Genomic DNA, 24,738 nt, shown 5'->3' with positions numbered 1-24,738 from the left:
AGGGCGACATCCTCACACTCATGAGCGGGGAATGACACAGAGTTTGAAACGTGGTGGGATGCAGCCAAACCCAATATTTACAGGACTGATGTCTATATCCTTTCTGTCAACGAGAGGCTTCAAATTAAAATGCTGCAAAATGGCAGAAAACAATAGAAACAACTCCATGCGAGCCAAGCCTTCTCCAGCACACACTCGTTTTCCTAGAAGTAACAATGGTATTGATGAGACACTGAGGGAGTTTCAGAGACATGACGCTGTCAACAGTGAGACTAGGGGAAGCGGGGAGGAGGAGGCTGTGGGCAAACGGCCATGACAAGGCAGGACTCACCCCTCTCTGTCTATTAAAAGCAGCACAAAATGTACTTGAGTGGAAGAATACCAGCGACACTGACTAATTCAGGGACCAGCCTTCATCAACCTCAATTATCCAGAGCTCAATTGCAAAACCCATGTTAAGTTGGGAAGACAGTGTCTGTCTGCCCAGTAAAGAAGCCACCCCCAGTGCTCACCAGTGATGCCTACAGGAGGGAAGTAGGGCACTGTTTGAAGCTGGGGCCCCAGCATTGGGTGTGAAAAGCATGGAGTTGGTTGTGTGATCTTCCCACAACAATCCCTAAGATGAGGCCCTGGGAAGGACAAGTGCCTCAAAGAGAGTCACTGAGTCACATCCCAGGAAGGCTTTGATGCTTCCTGTGATGATTCTAGGTAACCAAAGCTTAGGTTTTGTTTAGTAGCTCTGGTTTACAATTAGGGAGAATTGGGTAATATGGCTTTGAGAGCTTTTCACTAAGACTTGTTAAAATAGGAACAGAATTTAGCAATGAATGATGTAAAATATCTAGTCTTTGGGGGAAAAAAATCCACCTACAACACTTCATTCCCAGGATTGCTGCTGAAAGATGTTATGTAACTTCCCTGAACAGGGAAGAGTACATGTGGGTCATGTTGTCAATAGAAACAGGACACACAGTGAGGTTTGGGGTGTCAGTGGGTGCCTGGGACGAGGGCAGAGCACACGTGGAGTGGACATGAGGAGTGTGGGCTGCTCCTCTAGGGAAGGTGCTCTGATCGTTCTCACCTGCGGAAAACGGCTTGAAATAGTCACTGTACTTGAACTTCCCATTTTCATCCAGGAAGTGTTCTGGCTTAAACTTTTCTGGATCAGGAAATTCTTGGTTGTCATACAAAACAGAGTCCAGAGTTGGCACTATGACCGTGCCCTGGAAGAAACAAAGACTTGTCTCAGTGAGTCATGTTAACAAAATGTGGGCTTTCACCTGGAAACCCCCAGTGACGAATGTTGTTTTGAATATTATGCTATAGAGGATAGTATATTTCCAGCTGAGGGAGTTGCTTAGTGAAGGATTAGATAGAAAGCAGTCAGGGGTCAGGTCTAAATGAAGATGAAAGCCCTAATCTTCTCATAGGATTAACCCCAAGGCTGCTTGTGATTGTTCCTGGCATTAGAATTCACTACAGTCCCAGGCATTAACTGCTGAGGCATTTTCCAGATTTCCTCCACCTCTCTGGTCACCAGGCCAATCTGAGCACTCCTGGGGAAGCAGCACCCCACAGGGTGCGAGTTGGGGGCAGCCTCTCCACTCGGTGACCCCTGCCAAAGGGAAGGGTCTTGGGGCCCCCATCCTGCTCCCTGGCATGAAGGCGATTAGCTGATAGGATGGTGTTCATGCTGTGTGCTCCAGGCTCACGCTGGACCTTGGGGATGATGTATCCTCTGAAAATGGTGTCTCGGGTTGCTTCATGGGGCAGGTTGGAGGGCACGAGGGTGATGAACCGCTGAATCTCATGCACCACAGCATCCATGTAGGGCATCTCTTGCCTATCCTTGATGGCGGGGATTCGGCTTGGCCCAATCACCCTGTCAATTTCTTCATGGAGCTTCTCTGCCAGGATATGAATGGGACAAATTTAAGGGATTGGTTCCTGGCCAGTTGGACATCCACCCATCATCCACCCATCTATTCAATCACCCTTTATCCATCTACTCATCTTCGCATCCACCCCCTCCTCCATCTATCCACCCCTCCATCCATCCATCCACCCTCCATCCATCCACCCCCCACCCACCCACCCATTCATCCACCCACCCCACCCAGCCAACAAGCCATCCACCCATCCATCCAACCACCCATCCATCCACCCTCCCATTCATCCATGTACCAGTCATTCATCCAACCATCTGTCCATCCACCTATTCATCCACCCTCCCATCCACTCCCCTACCCACCCAGAAGATACTTATGGAGCATTCTAAGCAGTACTTATGGTTCCCTAGGTCCTTTGAATTACTGGAAAATTCTCCAAAATGTTGGTGAGAGCTAAACTCTACGAGGTTATTTACAGGATGTTTGGCATCCATTATGTTAGTTGATGATGGCTTATTCAGTTCTTCTCTTCATGTCAAGAGTACAGAATAATGAACATGTTTTGGACATTTCTTCTAGGAGGGAAATCTTTGCATTGGTAACTACCTGCGGCTGGTTTATTGCATGCTTCTGAGTATGAAGGGGGTTTACAGAACAGAATCAGACATGCAGGGTCTACTTCTTGAAGTCTGAAAGTCTCTGTCTTTCTGACAGAGGTAACAGATGCCTTGGGCAAGTTGCCTAGACTTCCCGTGTTTGGACTTTCCTATGGAACGTCATCATACATTGAGTGAAAAAAAAAACAAGCTGCGAAATTTTATGTACAGTACCCAGGTAAAATATTAAACACATACAGCAATAATATGAATGTTGTGCTGATAATTAATAACTGTTAAAGGTGCAAAGCCACACAGCAATTCTGGAACCATCTTGGGGGAAAGAGGTGGGGAGATGTGAGGAGGTGGACTTTGGCTGGCTCTGTAACACGTTTTCTTTCTTTCTTTTTTTTTTGAGATGGAGTCTTGCTCTGTCACCCTGGCTGAAGTGCAGTGGTGCGATCTCGGCTCACGGCAAGCTCTGCCTCCCGGGTTCACGCCATTCTCCTGCCTCAGCCTCCCAAGTAGCTGGGACTACAGGTGCCTGCCACCACGCCCGGCTAATTTTTTGTATTTTCAGTAGAGACGGGGTTTTACCGTGTTAGCCAGGATGGTCTCCATCTCCTGACCTCGTGATCCTCCTGCCTCAGCCTCCCAAAGTGCTGGGATTACAGGCGTGAGCCACTGTGCCTGGCCCTAACACATTTTCTTTTTAAGAGTTCTGACGTAAGTATCACAAAATGTTAATAAATGTTAAGTTTGGCAATAGATATAGGCATGTCAATCGTATTTATTTTCCTTTTGTCTATATTGGAACCTCCTCATAAGTAATAATTTAAAACATTTTTTGAGTCCATGGTTCCCCTAGTGCAGAGTAGACAAAAGTTCTCTTATAATCGCTGCAGATCCATGCAATGATTCCTTCCCTAAACTTTTGGCTCCTTGACCCTTCACATTTCCATGTGATTGAAAAAGCAAAGGCCAGGGATGGGGCATGGTGGCCACACCTGTAACCCCAGCACTTTGGGAGGCCAAGGCAGGAGGGTCACTTGAGCCCAGGAGTTCAAGACCAGCCTGCAAAACGTAGTGACACCCTGTCCCTACAAACAAAAATTTTTATTTTGGAGACAGAGTCTTGCTCTGTCACCAGGCTGGAGTGCAGTGGCATGATCTTGACTCAGTGAAACCGGGGTTCAAGTGATTCTCCTGCCTCAGCCTCCCAATTAGCAGGGACTACAGGCGCATGTAACCACACCCGGCTACTTGTTTTGTATTTTAGTAGAGACGGGGTTTCACCATGTTGGCCAGGATGGTCTTGATCTCCTGACCTCATGATTGGCCCGCCTCAGCCTCCCAAAGTGTCAGGATTACAGGTGTGAGCCAGCGTGCCCAGCTAAAATATTTTTTAAAAATTTTTTAATCAGCTGGGTGTGGTGGTGCACACCTGTGGCCCAGTTACTTGGGAGGCTGAGGTGGGAGGATCACTTGAGCCCAAAAGGTAGAAGCTACAGTGAGCCATGACTGCATCACTGCACAGCCTGGGCAACAGAGTGAGAACCTGTTCCCTCAAAAAAGGAAAAAAAAAAAAAAAAAAGAGGAAGACGAAGAACAAAGAACAAGAAAAGCCTAGGGTCTGACCCTGGATCCGTCACATGTCGACTTTCTTGGGGGAAATCACTTCATAGCCTGTAATTCCTGCTTTCAGGAGCTGACGAGACTTAAGACCACAAGTGACCATTAGCAGCAGCTTTCTGAGGAGGGTGGCACACACCACTCCGGCTGTGAACTGCCTCGGGCAGAGGCTGCCCAGCCCTGTGTCCAGCCCAGTGAGAGGAAGGGGCTCTGGGCCCCCGGGCAGTCTCCAGCCAGGCTGCAGCTCCCTTTCCTGCCCTTTACTTGGAGCCAGCCCTGACTGGCCTGTTTACACGCGGGTGCCCTCACATCACCTCTACTTGGCCCAGATGGGTGCTTCTCAGGACACGACCCTCTGACCACCTAGGCCCACACCCCTCACACCTCCTCCAGGCACAGAGTCCCAACTGCCCCAGGTACCGCTGGGAGGAGCCCTGTGGAAGGAATGACGAGGGTCCAGGGTAGCTGTAGCTGCTTCTTCCCCGACTTCCCTCCTCACATCTGCATTTGAGGAAGACGCCCCAGCAAGGACCCTCCCCTCCAGCTCCAACCTCCCCACCTGCTCTGCCTAGAAGACCAGGTCTTACTCGGGGGAACTGGGACATTATCTTCTCTGTCATAAATAGGTTATTTATGGAGCAGAATGCAGACCCTGCCACCTCTCTCCACTCTGGTGTTGGAAGGTTCTTTTCTGCAACCAGGGGCCTCTTCGTGGGGTATGGACCAACTAGTGTACAAGAGTACCAGGTGTCCAGCACAGACAGTAACATCTCCCCTCAAAGCAGTGCATCCAGCCATCTCACCACATCACCGTGAGGGTTAACAAGCAGATTCAAACAGACAGCTGCAGCCTAAAATGCGCAAGGCTGGCCATCCAGGGAGATGCATCCGCACGCACGGTGTCCCTCCAGTCACTTGCCTACCTTCGATCTCAGGGTATTTCATGAGAATCAGGAGCCCATATCTCAGAGTGGTGCTGGTGGTCTCTGTCCCCGCAAAGAACAGGTCGGCCACAGTCACGGTGATACCGTCCATTGTGTACAAGCGCTCTGCACTGTGCTTTTCCTGTGATGCCAGAGACAGACAGGAGAAGGGGCTGCTTGTCTCCTTTCAGCACAGAACCAGCCACCTCCCAGCTCCACAGGGACACAGGAGACAGTGTCCAAGAGGCTCTCCCAGTGGAACTGTGACTTGGAGTTGTGACAGACAGGGTCGTCTCTACCGCACAGCCATGGAAACTGAGGCTCCCTGGAAACCTGCTGAGGGCAGGACAGGGCTCTGTCTCCCTCAACAGCATGAGGGCCACCCTGGGAGAGGCGACATCCCCCTGACCTTGGTCATAGCTCAGGCAGGAGCTAAACGGCTCCTGCTGACCCCTCCTGTTACAGGGCTAGTGTCTGCTGCCATGAGGGGCCAAACTGGTAGAAGAGATGCTCAGACAGTCCCGGGAAATCAGGGTGGGCTCCACATGTTGTTCTTGAGCCACAAGCCACAGGAAAGGACAAGACAAGGACACAAGAAGCTTCTCCAAGCTGAGAAGGAGGCAGGGGATCAGGGTCCTGAGCGGCTGCAGGTGGATGAAGCTGGGGAGGGCTGGAAGTCTTGCACCTGTGCACTTGGGGAGTACATGCCCACAAGGAAGGCTGAGGACTTCTCCTCAGACAAAATGCAATTCTCAAAGTCTGTAGACTAGAAAGGGTTGAGCAGCAGGGCCTGGAGAGGGCTAAGGGGCCCACCTACACCACCCCAAAGCCCCAAGCCAGCTTGGCAGCCAGGCAGGCTGACTTGCATCCAGTGGTCATGCTGAAGCCAAGAGTGTGTGTGTGAAACTAAGAGCGTGCTGCGCTGGAAGGCCTGGACACCAGCGAGTGCAGGTCACACTGTAAATCTGAAATCGTGCGCTCCCTGCCCACCCCAGAGAGCCCATATCATGGGAGGGCCGAGCCTACCTTCTCCATTTCCACAAGCAGGCAGTCGGTGAGATCCCGGGGGCGGTTGGGGTCCAGAGATTGAAGGTGCTCCTTCACCCTTTCAGATACATACTCTTTTATTTCAGCCACATTTTTTATGAATTTTCTATGGCTTCCAAGCAAGTAGTGTAGTAAGCTGGGGAAATTATTGTAAAGCTAGAGAGGGAAAATATGTTTTACTATTTCTTTCTGGATGCAACATAATTGTTTGTGTTGGACCAACAACTTTCTCCAAACTTGAATTTGTGACTGTAATCACAGTTTATTTGGAATATTTTGGGTCAACAGTGTCCTTCTTGGGCACCATTCTCCTCAGCAGTGCACACTGCACGGCAAATGTGCACACACAGGTCAATACGCATCCTGACGTTAGGAAAGGGGGTGCGTAGGGCCCCAGAGATGACTCTGGGAGTAATATTTGGGCTGTCTAATCAAACACCCCTTGAAGCTATGTTCTTTGGCTTTTGCAGTCCTGTCTATCACATATAACCTGAATTTTCCTTCTTTTTCTAATGTAAACTATACAGTTGATGATTGATGAAAGAGGAAAGTGGCTTCACCTGGAGCCAGGGAGTGCTGAGCAGCTGGAAGTTCTCATTAAACAAATACATCAGTCTCAGAAACTTCTCATCATTGTAGTCAAAATGCTTGCGGAAGAGGATGTCGGCTATGACATTGCAGGGCGCACAGCCGATGAGGAAGGTGGGGTCGAAAGGCTGGCCTAGAAACAGGCAGTCGGGGCAATCAGAAGATAGGCACAAGGAGACTCCTCCACCGGCTCAGTCACCCACTGAGGTTCACCAAAGCCTGTGAGAAGGTGCCCTGATAACTGGTGATTTATAAAAGATAGTGAATGTCTGAACCTGTTTGAGTTTCCTTTGCTTTTCAACAGTATTTAGGATACAAGTCACATGTTTAATGGCCACCCTTACTCCCTGAACTGTGTAGCTGGAAACTAGAGTTCTAAAACACAGCATCTATGGACTCACCTGACCCTCTCCTTGTCCGTAGGTCCCTGTGGTTCAGATGCAGTCTAGGAGTCCCAGCCAGGGCTCCCTGCGCCCCTGGTCTGCATGAGGGCTGGGCCCTGCAGCAGATACGCACCTTGGGTCTTCCTGAGCGCTTCCAGCAGGAAATGGGCCTCCCCCTGGATCCGGCTCTCGTTGCCCTGTTTCCCCATCCCATAGTTCCGGAGGGTGGTCAGGGAAAACCGCCGGATGTCCTTCCAGGTAGGTCCATTATTGAAAATAATTCCTAAGGCAGAGGGGACAGGAGAGGGTTATTCTAAGTACCCATTCTGGGGAGAAGCGGGCTAGAGAGGGCCTGGGAGAGCACAGCAGGGTTTGCAGGGGTGTAAACAAGTGACAGAAGGGACAGAGGGACAGAGAGACAGAGGGACGTCCCAGCCTGGCAGCTGCTAGCACCAGCCACTGGTCAGGTTTTGGGGAGGAGCCTTTCTGGGGCCCTCAGTCTGCACTGTGATTTCTTCATCACATGTAGCCTCTCCTGGGTGCTTTTCTTCATGCTGTCAATTTGCCTTCTTTCTTTTTCCTTTCTGCTGAGTCTTCCCCATACATAAAACCATATATGGCCTCTCCAAAACAACTCCCACCTCTTTCCCTGTCTATCAACAACATCCTTGAAAAGCCATTCTGTTCTCACAGATTTTGAACCCTCATACCACACACACCTCAACTTGCAGCTTTCCGACTTCACAGCAAGTTTCTTCACTAAAATCTGACAGGTCACACAAGTCCCTGACTGTGCAAAGCATCAGAGCTGGGAGAACCAAGAACTGTCCCTTCTGCACCCTTCTGAGCTGCCAAGACCTGGCCCTGCCCTGTCTCTCCTCCCAAGAGTTGCCTGCTGGATCCTCCTGGGAGTATGAACACATTTGGAATCAACGTATCTAAAGCTAAACTTTTTATTATTTGAAACTGTTCACTTATTCCCACCCTTATCTCAACTAAAAACCTTTTTATTTTCTTCCAGATAGGAACCTTGAAATTATCCCTGTTTCCCTGCACACTCCCAGCCACAGCTCATTTACACCTCAGGGGCCCCTTCCCCCTCTCTCCCTCACTCTCTGTCTTCCTCTTATCCATCATCACTTCCTCGATAAATACATTTTGGGTACCTCCCGCATGTAAGACATCCTGCCAGCTCTGGGCATTCTGCGGTAAACAAGGGTCATGTCCTACGCAGCTTCATTAGCTGATTGACCACTGACCAGTCCTAGGAGGCACCTGCAGGGCGCTCAGAAAGTGCCTGGCAAAGCTGTGTTCACGTGCTCCAGAAGCAAGGCTGCCCGGCCCGAGAGGGGCGGGGCCACATGAGATGAGGTGGGTGGGGCAGGGGTGCAGCTGGACTGAGGGCTTCATCTCATCCTGAAAGGTGTGGAGGAAGGACTGAGGAGACAGGTGGGGCAGGCGGCAGACGTGGTCATGTTGAGTGGAGGGCACCCCGAGATGACCCATTTAGACAGCATTCAACAGGTTAAAAATCTAGATTGGGAACGAAGCTTTCTCCGTTTTATGAACTTTTTCTGAAAGGATGTGTGCAGTTCCCTTGACACGTTGTCACACAGACTGTGCTGTTTTGTGCTAATGAGGAATATTTCCATCATTGTCCCTCAACGGCCAGGTGCAGCCCATGCCCAGGGCTCTGCTACTTTTCCGCCAGCCTGAGCCCTGTGCGTCATGTGAAAATGAAGCTTTAGAGCCCCCAGGCAGAGGCAGCAAAGTCCCCTTGGGCCCGATCTGTGTTGATGTGAGTTCCGCTCCCCGCCCTGCTGCCTCAGACTGTGCCTTGGACCCGTGGGTGGCAGATAAGGGCTCCCCGGAACCAGAACTGAGCTCCTCAACCACAGAACCCCAGGGCCTCCTCCAGTAATGCTCCTCCTGTGTTAACGACAAGGTCTGAGATGGTTAATTTTGTTTTTGGCAACCCCAGAGAAGCAAAACAAACCCACAATGTAAAAGAAGGAAAACCAAATGCCACTAATTGTGATACAACCACCCCGTTGCCCGCTTCCGGAGACAAGGTTCTGGACGCGGTTCTGGCCCAGGAGGCTGAGCTGGAGCCGGACCCCGCCCTCCGCCAGCCCGCGCCCCGCAGAGCGCACGCCAAGAGCGCGAACACCAGCGCCTGCTCTGTGCTGACGGCCTTCTTTATCAGTTCGTTTAATTTTCAGATTTGTTGGCCCATTCAATGTTCACAATGTTCAGGAATGTAGACTGGACAACTAAATAGGGCAAGAGCGCGAGCTCACCATGTAAAAATCCCACACAGCATGGCAAAGGTTTTCTGGAGCCTCGTCATCAAAGTTGACTCAGGAGGAACTAGAGGCTTCCATGTGGCACACCGTGTTATTTCTAATCTACTTTGAAACCGAGGGGCAGGGAGGGAGGAAGGAGAAAGCAGCAGCAGGCCGGGTCTGCAAGCAGGAAGAGGGGAGCCGGCCGGCAGCCCCGCCTTGCTGGGGTCTGAAGCCAGGAGGCTGGGAGAATGCTCAGATTAAGACGAGCCAGACCTCCAGACCCCAACCTTCCTCTCCCTAGAGAGGGAACAGGCCGCTTTCTGGATTTGCTGAACTCGGGGCTCTGGAGACAGGAAATGTGGAGGAGACAGCAGAGGTGAGGCTGGGAGATGGAATTTCAGTGGGTCTCTTCCCCCTTCCCGGTCTCAGGACATCCCCCCAGCGGGACATCAGAGGCTCCCTCTCTGGAGGTCACCAGCTGCAGCTGAGCAAAGCCCCGAGGCGCGCAGTGTCCGCAGCTTCCGACGCCTCAGCGTGGGTGAGGGGACCTCGGTGGACGAAGCCACCTGTGCCCAGGCGGTTGAACAGGAGGCGAAAGCGCTCCCAGGAGGAGCCTGCGGGCCCAGAGGCGGAGCGGTGGGGGTGCGGGAGGCGACTCCTGCTCAGAAGCAGCCCCGCCCATCCCTGCGAACTCGCCCCGTCGCTGAGAGGCCGGACTCCTGGGCGACTCCGTGCGCCTCGTGCCGCAGGCAACGCGCGGGGGCCATCGCCCGAATCCCGATATCATCCTTCGGATGCTGTTACTGTAACATTACTGTTAGTTTAGTATTTGGCCATCGCCAAAGTGGCTGGCGCCCGTAACTGTCCCGGGGCGTGGTATGCGCCCCCCGCCCCGTGCCACGGACGCGGACTCACCCCTGTCCCTGTGCGCGTGGAACGCGGGGATGTCGCCTCTGCCCGAGAACTCGTCCTTGTGGTCCAGCAGCACTTCCCTCACCGCCTTGTAGCCGTGCACAACCACCACGCGCCGCGAGCCCACGTACAGCGTGAACACCGGCCCGAAGCGCTGGGCCAGCTGCGGAGACCCGAGGCTGGAAGTCAGGCCCGCGGCCCGGCGAGGAGGTGCGGGGCTCTAAGCCACACCCCTGCCAGGCGGGTATTGCTGTTGCTCTAGAGAACCCAGAGGGACGTGGGGAAAGGCTGCCTTTGTCCAGCCCGAGGTGGGGGAGACCCTCCCCACAAGAGGCTGCTGCCTCTGCAGGGCGCGCGGGGGGCTCCAGCTGCCCCGCACCCCACGTGCCTGGATTCGGGCAACTCCGCGGACTCCGGCTCAAGTCCCTTCCCTAAGGCGCGCCCACCAACCACCCCGCTGCCCGCTTCCGGAGTCGAGGTTCTGGACCCGGTTCTGGCGCGGGAGCCCGAGCTTGAGCCAGCGCCCCCCGCCCGCCGCCAGCCGGCGCCCCGCAGAGCGCACGCCCAAGAGCGCGAACACCCGCGCCTGCTCCATGCTGAGGGCGTTCTTCAGCAGTTCATTTAACGTTTAGATTTCTTGGCCCATTCAGTGTTCACAATAGTCGTAGGCGGCAGGTATTGGTGTCACAGGGGCTGGCCCAACACTTCACGTTTCATCTCCTGCTTTGGCAAACACAGGCTGAAGCCCAGCGGGTGCGCATCTGGCCGCCAGCGCGGTTATCCCGGCCTCGCAGCAGCCCGGCCTCGCCCATCAGCCCCAGGACGAGGCACACGCGGGGGCCTCCAGGGCCTGGCACGCGGGCTCCGGGCTCCAGCTGCACCGCAAGCGACACATTTTGAGTGTCGCTCCAGGATGCTATCAATTCAGTTAACTCACAACAGGCTGGTATTGAACAACCACAATTTGTCTGCAAAGCAGTTGAATACACACACACAAGATCCAATTCCTGAGTTATTCTCCCTAAAATCAACACTATTTCTCTTACCCGGGTGAAGGACTTGGGAATATTCTTGAATTCCAACAGGAAGAGGTTCCCGATGATGGGAAGTGGGAAAGGGCCTGGGGGCAGATTCCAGCTGCTGTGCACCTGCCTCCAGATGGACACCAGCAGGAGGATGGCCACCCACACCAACAGGGCCACGGTGACTCCGAGGGCAGACATGGTGCCGCTGGGGTCCCGCTGCCAGCCTGGGAGGACAATCCTGTGGAAACGCAGGGCTTTTTATAATGTGTTTCGAGCAGGAGGGTGACACACCAACCAATGCCCTCTTCCTTCTAGTCTAGCCCAAGTTATTAGTTTGTTAGCTGTTCTTGGCCGACGTTTCGAAGGCTGATTCCCGCAGTGGTGGCCCCCAGGGGTTCAAGCCAGTGACCAGGTGAGGACGGAGCTGGGCCATGTCAACACCCTGGTTGCTAGCACCTGACAGTGTGCCAGTAAACACATCCAGGGACATGTTGCCAACCCATAGTTAAGAACGTGGGGTGAGGGACTGTCCTGCCCTTTGGGCAAAGGGGAACTCCAGCCATATTGCCATGAATTTGTTTGGAGTAGGGTTTAATGTAATACAGGATCAACCACATGCCAACCCCCTCTAGACAGGGTACCAGCCCTCCTGGTGAAACAGCCTCTTGATGTCTGATGAGGAGGTTTGTCTGAGTAGCCCCCAATAGTACCTGAATCACCACCTGCCACATGAGTGGGGCCAGAAGGAAAATTCAACATTGGAATTCTATTCCACTTTCTCAAATTCACTGGAAAATTCCATGAAAGAAAAATAAAAGGAAAGAAATAATGGACCAATTCTGTGAAAGTTAATCTCTGTTTTTATTTTTTAGAAAGTTATATATTCTGGCTGTAGAAAATCAAGAAAAAATTATTCTTTGGAATTATTACAAATTTAAATTCTTAAAAAATTACATTAGGGTTTTATTGGATTTGTTTTACATTAGGGTAAATTTGGAAGATGGTTTTAAAGATATCTTGTCTTTGTTGATCCCGGGACACAGTAGAGCTCAACATTGACTAGTTTCTTCTTTCATGTATTTATTATTTTCTTCATACAGGCCCTCTTCCACCTTCTATTAAGGTAGTCTGTAGGTAATTTGTGGAGCTTTTTTGTGTGTGTGGTTAGAATGAAGAGAATGTTTTTCATTCTGTCTTCTAACTGGCAATATATAGAAGGTTTTTTTTGTGTTTTTTTGAGATGGAGTCTCTCTCTTCACTCTGTCTCCCAGGCTGGAGTGCAGTGGCGTGAATTTGACTCACTGTAACCTCCACCTCCTGGGTTCACGCCATTCTCCTGCTTCAGCCTCCCGAGTAGCTGGGACTGCAGGCACCTGCCACCACGCCCAGCTACTTTTTTTTTGTAGTTTTTAGTAGACACGGGGTTTCACCATGTTAGCCAGGATGGTCTCCATCTCCTGACCTCATGATCCACCCGCCTCGGCCTCCCAAAGTGCTGAGATTACAGGCGTGAGCCACTGTGCCCGGCCTAGAAGTTCTTAATTCATAGGTTGCAATTTTATACTTTTATATAAGCAATGAATATGTATAATAGAAAATATGATGAGAAATGAAGAAAATAAAAGTTATTTACAATGCAACCAAATGACTTGTGGATTTTGAGTTATGCCATTCTATACTTGTATTTATACAAAAATGAGACTCCATACTATATATTGCATTGTAACCCAGTTTTTCTCTTGACAATTTGTTAGCCACATGAGCAAGTCATTTGTTGTGCTGCACCTAACGCTGCACCTCTCCTGAACCAAGAAGGGGCATTGGCCTCTGTTAGAAGCTTCAGGGGCCTTTGCTTCTCTCTGGTTTTTTGTACCCCTCGAGATGAGAACTGACAATGTAGACTCAACTGGCTCGTGGGTGGGTTAGCACATCCCCTGCTTCTGTCTTTCGTTTCCAGTGGCCAGTGTGAGGTGGCAGGGACAATTCCCTGGGTAAAAACTGAGCTGTCCAGACCCCTGCACTCTGTTCTCCTATTGTGGGCCCAGCCAGGCCTGGCCGAGACAGACAGCCATTGGGGTCCACAAGTTTCCTTGCTTACTGATTCCTTCTCCTAGTGTTTGAGAGGGGCAGAGTCAGCTCCCCGCAGACTGAAATTGAGCCTTGGCTTTGGTGGGGTGAGAACAGGAAGCATCAGTGTGGAGACTCAGAGCAGGCCTCTGGCTCCCCTGGGCTGAGGATAGCCTTGTCTGTGCAGCTTACCTGAGTGTGCACATCCCACGTGGGACCCGCATGCCCTGGAGAGTCTGTGCCTCACAGGGATGCAGCTGTGGTCTGAGTCCTCTGGTCATAATACTGTTAGATGTCCAACCAACATCAAATTTTAAATACAGGAACATGTTGTTTGAAAATAATGACATTTCTGTGTACTTCTTTTCAGAAGTCAGTGCTTTTATTTGTTTTGCATCTATCCCGTTGGCAGGACACTCTAGGACAAGGTTAAATAATCAGGATGACAGAGTGCGTGTGCCTGTGCCTGTGCCTGTAGCAGGGAGTTCTTCAGGCTTCCGTCACGTCTGCTGTTGGCTGGGTATGGCAAAGAGGTGACTGTATTGGGACAATTTTCTTCTTTCTCTAGATAACTAACAGTGTTTATTAGGGATGAGATTTGGGTTAATGAAATGTCTTTTTGATTGAGACAATCCTGTGACTTTTCTCCGTAGACCTGCTAGTATGATGCCAGATGAAAACACTGTCTCACAATGCACCATAAAAGTACCATGAATTTTATATTGTATCATAAAAAAGTACCTCATAGTTCCACATCACAACCAACTCCTTCATGGAGTGATACTCTTTTAACACTCTAAGGATTCAACTTGTTAATAGTATTTTTAGCAATTTTGCATCTATAACCGCAAATAAAATCGGGCTATAGTTTTTGTGTTATATTAGGTTCTGGCATAAAAATTGCACTATTCTAGAAACCATTGCAAAACCCCTGTCTTCTCTGTGCCTGGAGATACTTTATATTGTAGGGGAATTGTCTATGCTTCAAAATTTTAATAGAACTCACTAGTAAAGCAATATAGAGAAGATTTATTGGAATTAAATAATTGTTTATAAAGATTAGGAAGATAATTTTAATTGGGAAAGTAAAATATCTCCTTTTAACAAATGCAAACAACACGGAAGTGGGTGAAGTGAAAACTGAGAGTCCCAAATTCACCCTACAAAGGCAGCTTCCATATTTTAAACCCCATTGAGAAGGAAAAATTATGCTAATTCTCTTTTTATTATTTGTAGGTTTCATTTTATACCTACTAAAAAGTTTTTGCACTTACTTTAATTCTGTGTATAATGTGGATTTGAGTTACTAGTGTTCATTGACTTTGGCCCAAGAGACTTCCTTTAGTATTCCTTAAGACAAACTTATTAATTCTCTCGGTTTTGTTTATCTGAGAATGTCTTAATTTCTCTTTTTGACATTTGATCTTAGTCAAAAGGCTATGTTTTAAATTTTAACTAATTAATTAATGCTGGAGGGTACCAGAAAACCTGCTAGACAAATTCTAAAGAGCTGTAATACTTCTCTCTTTTTGAAAACATATTTTCTGGATACAGAATTCTTGGTTGGCAGTGTTTTCCTTCAGCACCCTTGTAACAGGACGAGCCACAGACAAAACCCCTCAGACACCAGATTAAAGAAGGAAGAGGCTTTATTCAGCTGGGATCATCAACAGACTTGCATCTTAAGAACGGAGCTCTCCAAAGAAAGAGTTCCTGGCCCCTTTAAAGGCTTACAACTCTAAGGGGTCCACATGAAAGGGTCATGATAGATTAAGAGCACATGTGGTTACAATGAGGGGTTAATCTTTAGCCTCAGGTTTTTCAGCTTCTCCTTCTTTTCAGAGACAGGAGACAGTAGGAGAAATGGCCTCTCTCCTCATTCCCCGCTTTGAGAACCTTACTCACTAGGGAGTTCCCACTCTCATCTTCACTACCCAGGTCCTCCTGTGAGACAGCTGGTGGATACTGCTTTTTTATGAACTAAGGTGGAACTAAGGTGGTAATGAAGCCTCTTAGTAACTGGAGAAATATGGGTAACATACAGGGGAGCAACATGCAGGTTCCTAACACTATTATCATTTCTATTAAAAGAGTTTTAAATCCTCCTAGAGCTGGAAACCATTTTCCAAAAAGGGATCCAGGATCAAACCCATGCCAAACCTGCATGGGCACATGTGCCAGCTTTGTCGTGTCTCTATCCTCATGCTTCAGCCATGTATGGACCAGTCAGCTTCTGAGGGTGACTGGAGCAGGGCTTGTCATCTTCTTCAGAGTCACTTTGCAGGTGTTGTCAGGGTTTAGTCTTGCCTCCTAGGTCTCAGGTGCTGCAGGTTTTACGTGGCTGTGGTGGATCCATGCTGGGATTCCCCCTATCTTTACAGCTGTGGGAGTGGTCAAGACAACACTCTCAGATCCTTTCCACTGTGGCCACAAGGAGGCTACATTCCAATGCTTGATCCACACCTGATCTCCTGAGGAGAAAGGGTGAACTTGAGATAATAAACTAAAGGGGCATCTCTCATTTACCCAGGCTGAAATTGTGTAATTTTCCTTAAAGCCTGTAGCTGTCACTGTAACTCAATTTCACCTAGCTCTCGAGGAGTGTCTGGGAGTCACCGTAGTATGGCAGGGTGCCTATGATATAATATTTCATAAGGGGAATATCCTGTTCTTTTAGAAGGTGTATATCTAATCTCAAACAATACCATAGGGAGAGCTTGTACCCACTTTAATCCTGTTTGTTGACACACTTTCCCTAAACTATTTTTGATAGTCCGATTCATCCACTCCACCTTTCTGGAACTCTGTGGTCGGTAAGCAGTATGTAGTTTCCATGTGATCCTCAATACCTTTGCTGTCTTCTGTACCAAGTCAGCCACAAACACTGGCCCATTGTCTGAGCCAATTCAGAAAGGCAGTCCAAACCTAGGGATGAGATCTCAGAGAAGCACACAGGTTACTTCATGAGCTTTCTCAGTCCGTGTTGGATAGGCCTCCACCCACCCAGAGTATGTACACACTAGAACTAGCAAATACTTGCTACCTCCACATTTGGGCATCTCGGTGAAGTCTACTCGGAGATCTTCGAAGAAGGCTGCTCCATAAGCTTGTGAGCCGGGCAGCACTGTTGGACCTTGCCTAGCATTGTGCTGCTGGCAGATGACACACTGCTGTGCCACCATTTTGGAAAGGGTTGACAGATGTGAGATGTAGAAGTACCAGCCCAACAACTTTTCAAGTGACTCTTGGCCTAGGTGGGTGGTCTTATGCACAGTCAGTATGACTGCGGCTCCTAGCAGCTGCGGCACAGCTATTCTTCCGTCCGATAACCAGATCCATCCCTTTTCTATCACCTGCCCTCCCTTTGCCTGGAGAAAGTCCTTCTCTTCTTTGGAATAAGTAGGTACAAGGTCAGGTGCCTGAGGGAGCAGGGAGGCTGTGACTGATGCCCGGTAGGGGGTGGATACTGCTTTTAGAGTCTCTGAGTCAGCTTGGGACTTCCCCAATGCAATCAAGGTGGAAGCTCACTGGTGTCCTCTGCAGTGCATGACTGCCACCTTTTGGGGCTTCCACACTGCCTCTAATAATTGCAGGACCTCTCGATGATACTTTATGTCTTTTCCCCAAGAGCTCAACAGGCTTTTCTTTATATAACTCCCTATGCACTTGGAGGGTTAAGAAGGCATACCGAGAGTCAGTGTAAATGTTTACCGTCTTACCTTCATTTAGCTCTAAGGCCCGAATTAAAGCAATGAGTTTGGTCTTCTGGGCTGAACTACCCTGGAGAAATGATTTGGCCTCAATTACAGCATCCAATGTTACCACTGCACATCCCACACACCTCTCTCCTTGTGGCTTGATGAAGCTGCTCCCGTCCTCGCACAGTTTCCAGTCTGCTGATGTCCAAGGATGGTATCAGAGGTCAGGCCTGCTAGAATAAACTGAGTCCAACACCTCTACATAGTTATGCTTGACAGGGCTCTCTGATACTGGGAGTAAGGTGGTGGGGTTCAAGGTGTTGCAAACTTCAATGGTTATGCAGGGATTCTCACAGAGTAAGCTTTGGTATCTAGTTAGTCCAGCATTCATTAGCCAATTATGTCCACTGGTATTCATTAAAGTCACCACAGCATGGGGGGCCTTTATGTTCAGGTTTTGCCCAAGAGTTAGTTTATCTGCTTCTTGTGCTAGCAGGGCAGTTGCTGCCAAGGCCCTCAAACACGGGGGCCAACCTTTGGAAACCTCCTCTAATTGTTTAGAGAGGTAGGCCACTGGCCTCGCCAGGGCCCCACAGTCTGGGTCAAAACTCCAACCGCCATCTTTTCTCTCTCTGACACATATAGTGTAAATGACTTTGTCAGGTCAGGCAGCCCCAGGGCTGGGGCCCACATGAGTTTCTCTTTTAACTCATGGAAAGCTCGTTGCTGTTGGGAGCGCCATTCGAAAGATAAACTGTCACGCCCCTTTGTGACTCCATACAGGGGCTTGGCCAGTACTGCAAAGCTGGGATCCATAACCTGCAGAACTCCACAGTTCCTAAGAATTCTCTCACCTGCCTTCTGGTCTTAGGCTCCAGTAGGTTGCAAATGACCTGCTTTCTTTCTGATCCCAGGCTGCACTCCCCCTGTTGGATAGTAAATCCCAGGTAATGTCCCTGCTGTCTGCAGATCTGAGCTTTCTTCTTGGACACGTTATACCCACAGTCCTCCAGGTGCCAGAGCAGGGTATCCATTCCCTTGGCTCACCCGACTGCCATGGGGTGTCCCAGCAGGAGGTCATCGACATACTGGAGCAACACGCAGCCTAGGTCTCTGGTGGAAAATTTCTGGAGGTCTCGAGCCAAGGCCTTCCTGAAGATGGTGGGGGAGTCCTTGAACCCTTGCAGAAGCTGGGTCTAAGTGTACTGACTGGTGACACCTGACCCCAGATCCTCCCACTGAAAGGCAAACAGCTTCTGGCTCTCAGGAGCTAGTCTGATGCTAAAGAAAGCATCTTTCAGGTCCAGGCAGGTGAACCAGCTGTCCTCAGCTGGCAGCAACCCTAACAATGTATACGGGTTAGGTACTGTTGGATGTAAAGCCACTATAGCTTGAATGATCAAGTGCAAGTCCTATACTGGCCTGTAGTCCTTGGTCCCTGGCTTGGGAACAGGCAGGAGAGGAGTGTTCCATGGAGACTGACAAGAGACTATAATTCCAAAGACTCTCAAGCACTTGAGATGGACCTGGATACCTTCAAGAGCTTCTCTGGGGACCGGGTACTGTTTTTGCCTGACCAGCTGGGCCCCAGGCTTAAATTCTATGAGTACATGGGCCTGGTTGTTGATTGCCAACCCTGGAGGGTTGTCTTCCGCGCCCACCTTTGGCCACCGTTTAGCCAGAGCTGGTCCTATCTCATGGTCTGGCTCAGTTAAGAAGAGTCTCCATTCCTCCTCCCGAGGAACCATAAGGGCCATGACGACTCCCATTCCAGGTAGATTTAGCTATAAGGAGTCGTGCTTTGTAAAACAGATGGGGTTTCTCAGCTTGCTAAGTAACAAAGGCCAGGGGCAGTCAGGCATGTACAGGAACTGGTGAATCACTTCACGCCCCCACAGTGCAGGTCCAGGGCAAACAGAAAGCTTGCTTTGCCAAAACCCCTGTGGGTTTTGATCAATAGTCTTTTTGAATAGGGGGGTGACTGGGGTGGTTACTACTGAATGTTTGGCACCAGTTATCGACAAGTAACTTAATGTCCTTGCCCCCAGCTGTCATCCTGACCATGGGCTCTTTTGGGGGCATATGAGCCCGGTCACCCTCAGTCCAGTAACCCTTCTGCCAAATTGAACAAGACCCCTTGGTCCTTGTCTGAGGCCTCCTAGAGTCACCCTGTTTCCCTTTCACTTGGGGGCACTTGTTCTTCCAATGTCCTATTTCCTTACAGTAAGCACACTAGTTACACTGCAAGCCTGGATGACCAGACTGGGTATTTTTCCCAGTGGCCCCCTTCTCTCGCCCCTTTGGGGGGACCCCTCTAATAGCTGCAGCTAGCAGGTCGGCAATTCACCGGGTTTGGCGTTCACTCTCTCAGTGATTCTCTCTGCGGCTTACTACATCTCTATTCACAAACACCTGGTTGGCTATCTCCAATAACTGTGAAGTGTCCATGCCTGCAAACCCAGCCTGTTTCTGCAACTTTCTTCTAATGTCTTCTGCACTTTGACTAACTACAGCCATGTTAATCATGAGCTGATTTTCAGAGATGTTGGGATCAAAGGGAGTATACAGATGATAGGCCTCACATAGTCTCTCATAGAATTGTGCGGGGCTCTCATCTTTTCCTTAAATGGCCTCAGACACTTTAACATTTGTGGCCTTCTGAGCTCCCTTCTTTCACCCTTCCAGAAGGGCTTCCCTGTACCGGTTTAGCCTTTGCATACCATGTCTTTCATTTGGGTCCCACTGGGGGTCTATTCCTGGTAACTGGATCCTCACATACTCTTGGGGATTTTGGTAATCAGCCAGAACATGTTCTTCCAATCGCTTAGTTGCTGCTTGGAGCACTCTCCTCCCTTCATGTGTGTTAAAGAGGTACATGACCAGCTGGTGGCAATCAGCCCAGGTGGGGTTGTGGGTCTGGATTATAGGTTGGAACAAATCAATTATAGTTTGAGGCTTTTCGGTATAGGATGGGGTATTGTTCTTCCAATTGAGGAGATCGGCAGAGGTGAAGGGTTGGTACACAAAAGCATGCCTTTCCACCATAGGCCCATCCTCGTCTACCCCAGTATACCGTTGCTCTCTCAGGGGCATTTGTATCCCAGTTCTAGGCCTCAAACGGGCTAAGGGAGGGGTTTCTCCAGAGGTCTCGCATCCTTTCTTTTCCACTCTGGGTGGCCTAGGGGTATGTAGGCCTTGTGGAAGCTTGGGCACAGTGGGCTCTGGAGGGAGAGGCCTTCCTTCTTGGTGAAAGGGGGGGGGGGACTGGCACCATTTCTTGCCATGAATTCTCTGATGTTGGGTTGGACAGGATTTTAGGAGCCGACTCCCCTCGGTGGATGGAGCGGGATTCTTCCTTGGCTACTAGTACTGCTGCTGCCTGTCCTCTTAACCACTGTGGGGTTCTAAAACCAGCTGTAACCAAGTGTCTATGCCTGGAAACTGGTCTGGGGTCCTGGCTTACCAGTTGCCTTATGCCATACCTTTGAAACAAGAGACCTGTCTAGGCTTCCTTCTGATGGCAACTCACTTCTAATGCTGGCCAATCTATCTCACACAAAGTTCTAAGTTTTCCTGGTGTCATAGTAACTCCATAGTCTCCATTAAATCCTTTTTGAAATTTCTCAACATAGTTCCTAGCAGAATGGGCCTACTTTGCGTTCCACCCATCTTCCTCCCGAGACAAAACAGCACTCACACCACAAGAAGGAAAGGGTAAAGGGGCCACTCACTCACCTCGTTCATCTCAAACTCGAGCACTCACTTGCTTTCACTTTCCTTTTTGCAAAGAGTCAAGCCAAATCGAATCAATACTAAGACCAAAGTGCTGATAAGGGCACACTGTGGGTGTTCAGGCCACACTTCCACTCAAATTGAGTGGGCAAGTTCCCAGGACCGGTCCTACCATATTCCAGATGTCCGGACTCCAAGTGCTGGTTCCTTCCCAGTGTTCAGTCACTACGTTGATCTTCTGTGGGTGCCTGCTGTGCACCACTCTGACGAGGCATTCCACCAGGGCGAATGCCTACCTGGGAGCGCTCTCATGATCCACGTTGCTCAAGCTGGCCAGAGTCCCCCACAGGGATGCTTTGCAGAGCAGGCCTAAGCTGCCTAAGGGGCTGCCTTGGCTGTCTGTTAATCACCTCATTTCCCAGTCAGGGAATCAAGAAATGTAGCAGGATGAGCTGCAGATAAAACCCTTCAGACACTGGATTAAAGAAGGAAGAGGCTTTATTCAGCTGGCAGTCTCAGCAGACTTGCGTCTCAAGAACCGAGCTCTCTGAAGAAAGAGTTCCTGGCCCCTTTAAGAGCTTACAACTCTAAGGGGTCCACGTTAAAGAATCATGATAGATTAAGAGCACATGTGGTTAGAGTCAGAGGTTACTCTTTAACCTCGGGTTTTTAAGCTTCTCCTTCTCTTCATAGACAGGAGACAGTAAGAGAAATGGCCTCTCTCCTCACCCTGACTGTGTCATCTCACTGCCTGCTGGCCCCGTGTCTTCTGGTGAACACGTGCTGTTATTTTATCAAGGGCTGATTTATCTGACGACTCATTTTGGTTTCAGGTGAACAGGTTCCCGTGATTTTATCGAGGGTTGATTTACCTGATGACTCATTTCGGTTTCATGTAAACAGGTGCTGTTATTTTATTGAGGGCTGATTTACCTGATGACTCATCTCGCTCTTGCTGCTTCCAGGACCCCCTCTTTCCCTTTGATTTTTTGACTACAGTGTGTGCAGGTGCGGCTCTCCTTTCACTTATTCTATTTCGAGGTGGTTAAGCTTTTGGATATGTAGATGGATCTTTTTCATCAAATTTGGGGAATTGACACTCATTAATTCTTCAAATAGAATTTTTGTCCCCTTATTTTTCTCCTTCTGTGATTCCCACTGTGCCTGTGTAGATCCTCTTGATGACGCCCCAAAGGTCTCTGAGGCTTCATTCATTTTTCAACAATTTTGCTGGTGTTCACATCGCCATTCTAGAGGAACAGATTTTCAGAGCTTCTTATCCTGCCATTCTGGAAGTGCTTCTCTTGTCTATCCTATTTATCAGGAAAATAAAAGCTTTCCAAGAAACTTCCAGAAAATCTGAGATTTTTAAATTATTAGTTAGAATATAACCACTCCTCTGTGCAAGAGGGGCTGGAAAGTGCAAAGACTTTCTAAGTGAATGCGTCAAAATGTTAAGGGAATTAGCAATGGGATTTGATTACTAATCAATAGCGTGTACCATACTATGGTTAAAAGTATTCTGTGTATTCTTCCAAACTTTAAAAATAATTTATAAAAACATACACACATATACATTTTGTATTTCACAATTTGCCTACTTTGAGTTGATGAACAATTCAAATATTTTCCCCAAATATTTATGTTACAAAAGGTGCCACAATGGTACCTGTAGATGTATCTTTGTTCAGACATGCACGTATCTCTGTAAGTCAGTTTTGTGGGAGTAGGATGGTTACAACACTGGATATGTGGACTTACGATGTTAATAGGTATATAAAACTGCTTCCTCAAAAGGTTGAAACACTTGAAACCCCCCACAGTAATATGTGACAATTTCTACACATCTTCTCTAACACTGGATACTGTCAGTCACTGATAACTGAAAATTGATATGTCATTGCTTAAATTTGCATTTCTCTGGTCAATAAAGTAGAGCATCTTTTCATCTATTGATTATTTATTTGAATTTCTTTTTTAATGAAACAATACCTTCCCTTTTCATATTGGGGTTTCAAATATTTCCTCTCAGATTTTAAGGACGCTTTGTCTATCAAATAAATAGTAGTTGTTTTTCTGTTTTATGGTTTGGAAGTTCCTCCCAGTCTCTCGTTTGATTTCCCATGTAAAACATTAGATTTTTCATACAGTTAAAATTTTCAGACCTTTCCTGTATGGCCTTTGGAATTTAGACAATGTTTTCTAAAAGATCTTCCCCATCAATTATTTTTAATTTAAAAGTTGCCTTTAGAAAAAAATCTATGTGATCTTTTCATTTCTAAGTGAGGTGCCTTGATTTCTCCGACTAGAATGTTTTATTAAATTATCCTTTACTTTAAAAATCTACTCAGATATATTCAATATGTATTAAAAATTGGCAATTAATCTTCTAATTGTACCATCTTTTTGTCCTCCCCGATAACTGTTGCTACATGTGTTTGCTTTTCGTAGTATTTCCCTGGTCTATCTCTGCTCATCATAATATTTAAAGTATCTTTATGTAATTTTTGTTCTTAATAGGTGTCCTGTAAACATTCTATAGCTTTGACATAAACAGAAAGTTTTTCCTTTTTATAGGAGAATTAAGCAGTCATATTTATCATGATCACTAAATTTGACTGTTATGATGTATATGTACGTGTGTGTGCACGTGTATGTGTGTGTGTGTATGTATGTGTGTATATGTATGTGTGTATGTGAGTTTCTTTCCCTATGTTTGGACTGATCATTTTTTGTTTGTTCTTCTTTTTGCTTGAAGATTTGGAATCCTATTGTTATTCTAGCAGTGGTTACCCTTGAATCTGAAAGTACATATATAGTTTTGTTATTAACTTGAATAATTTGTCAATATCGTCTGCTCTGAAAAAGAAGAGACCTTGGTATACGTTTCTTCTCTACTTCTCTTGCAATATACACTCTACGCCAAATCTCGGGAATTTTAGTTTTAGAATATTAGTTTTAAATTTGTTCAAATATACTTTCTTCTATTTTATAAATTAACTTTTTTCGAGGACATTCACATTTTCAGCCACCTATCGAGTGATTATTTGCCCTCGAATATGTGCTGTAACAGTCCCTTTGCCTGTTTCTTCTATATCATATCTTGTCTTCCGTGGATTCCTGCTCCTAGACACACATCTTCCACATAAAATCAGGACCCAATTTTGTGGGGAGAGGGTGGGCTACACGAGGGGGTACACTTGGAATGACCACCTCCCTGGGCTACTTGACCTCCCTCCACAGCCAACTTCTCCTCAGTGGCAGATCACGTGGCAAAATTATGTTGTCAGACAGACAGCGAACTTCCCTCCCCTCCCTTCACACTCACAAGTAGGAAGCATCAAACATCTCAGAAGTGCTCTAGGAGGACAATCAGCGCCGTAAATCCTTGCACCACAGAGCTAAGAGGCAGAAGAATGTTACTTTTCTGGGCACCCAAAAGGCTCTGGAGAAGAAGGGAGGGGAGCACGGATGAGGCTGAAAACATGCTCAGAACGGCTGATTTGAGGGCTCTCCCGGGAAACTTCCTCGTTTTGTGTTGTCAAAACGGTGAGAACCCTAAAACAGACATTCGTGTGGGCAAGTATCTAATGTTCAATACCACACAAGGTCATTGGAAATAATGACCTTGACAAAAGCCAAACGTCTGTTCCAAGTAAAACAAAAGCAGAGAACACACAACCTCGCCGCGTCCAAAGGCCAAGCCACGCCGGTGCAGGAACGAAGCCTCCCCGTCCGAGGGCGCGCGGCCCTGCGCTGTGTCCTGTCTCCAGTCAGCCGGCTCTGCCCGCGCGCTGAGCCGCGGTTAAGGTTCCGGGAGCAAACAACGCGGAAGTGGCAGCCCGGCTGGGTGGAGGAGGGAGCCCTCCGGTCCCCCTGGGGCTGCAGCTCCCTGAGGCCCCGAGGGGACCCCGCTCGCCTGGGCCCCGCCCACCAGAGGGCGCCAGAGAGAAGCCGC

The 24,738-nt window shown here is 48.6% G+C and overlaps 1 protein-coding gene, 1 long non-coding RNA gene and 1 pseudogene across 2 annotated transcripts; 1 reads left to right on the top strand and 2 right to left on the bottom strand.

Moving 5' to 3' along the window:
- LOC112631637 (cytochrome P450 2E1-like) lies at positions 1-24,616 on the bottom strand. The gene is made up of 11 exons (XM_025397077.1): positions 24,463-24,616; positions 11,994-12,071; positions 11,305-11,521; positions 10,262-10,421; positions 7,192-7,341; positions 6,648-6,808; positions 6,067-6,243; positions 5,041-5,182; positions 1,720-1,907; positions 1,082-1,223; positions 1-203 (listed from the first exon to the last, which is right to left on the bottom strand). Exons 3-11 carry the CDS (start codon positions 11,479-11,481, stop codon positions 19-21), a joined length of 1,482 nt encoding a protein of 493 aa, XP_025252862.1. The 5' UTR covers positions 11,482-11,521; positions 11,994-12,071; positions 24,463-24,616; the 3' UTR covers positions 1-18.
- LOC112631638 lies at positions 11,951-12,919 on the top strand. Its single transcript, XR_003121167.1, has 2 exons — positions 11,951-12,501; positions 12,819-12,919. It is a non-coding gene; the product is annotated as an uncharacterized LOC112631638 (long non-coding RNA).
- Positions 14,823-14,871, bottom strand: LOC112632264 (annotated as a pseudogene).
- Positions 24,617-24,738: the final 122 nt, after the last annotated feature.

This window comes from Theropithecus gelada, chromosome 9 (assembly GCF_003255815.1).
Source record: "Theropithecus gelada isolate Dixy chromosome 9, Tgel_1.0, whole genome shotgun sequence".
Classification (NCBI taxonomy): Eukaryota; Metazoa; Chordata; class Mammalia; order Primates; family Cercopithecidae; genus Theropithecus; species Theropithecus gelada.
This window is presented reverse-complemented; position numbering and strand designations above follow the sequence as displayed.

Excerpts from the sequence above, each read along its gene's own strand:
- LOC112631637 (XM_025397077.1), bottom strand. The coding sequence starts at position 11,481 with ATGTCTGCCCTCGGAGTCACCGTGGCCCTGTTGGTGTGGGTGGCCATC. Across the intron at positions 6,244-6,647 it reads TCAGCACTCCCTGGCTCCAG|CTTTACAATAATTTCCCCAG; the intron begins GTGAAGCCACTT and ends TTCCCTCTCTAG. Across the intron at positions 204-1,081 it reads TTTCAAGCCGTTTTCCGCAG|GAAAACGAGTGTGTGCTGGA; the intron begins GTGAGAACGATC and ends TGTTACTTCTAG.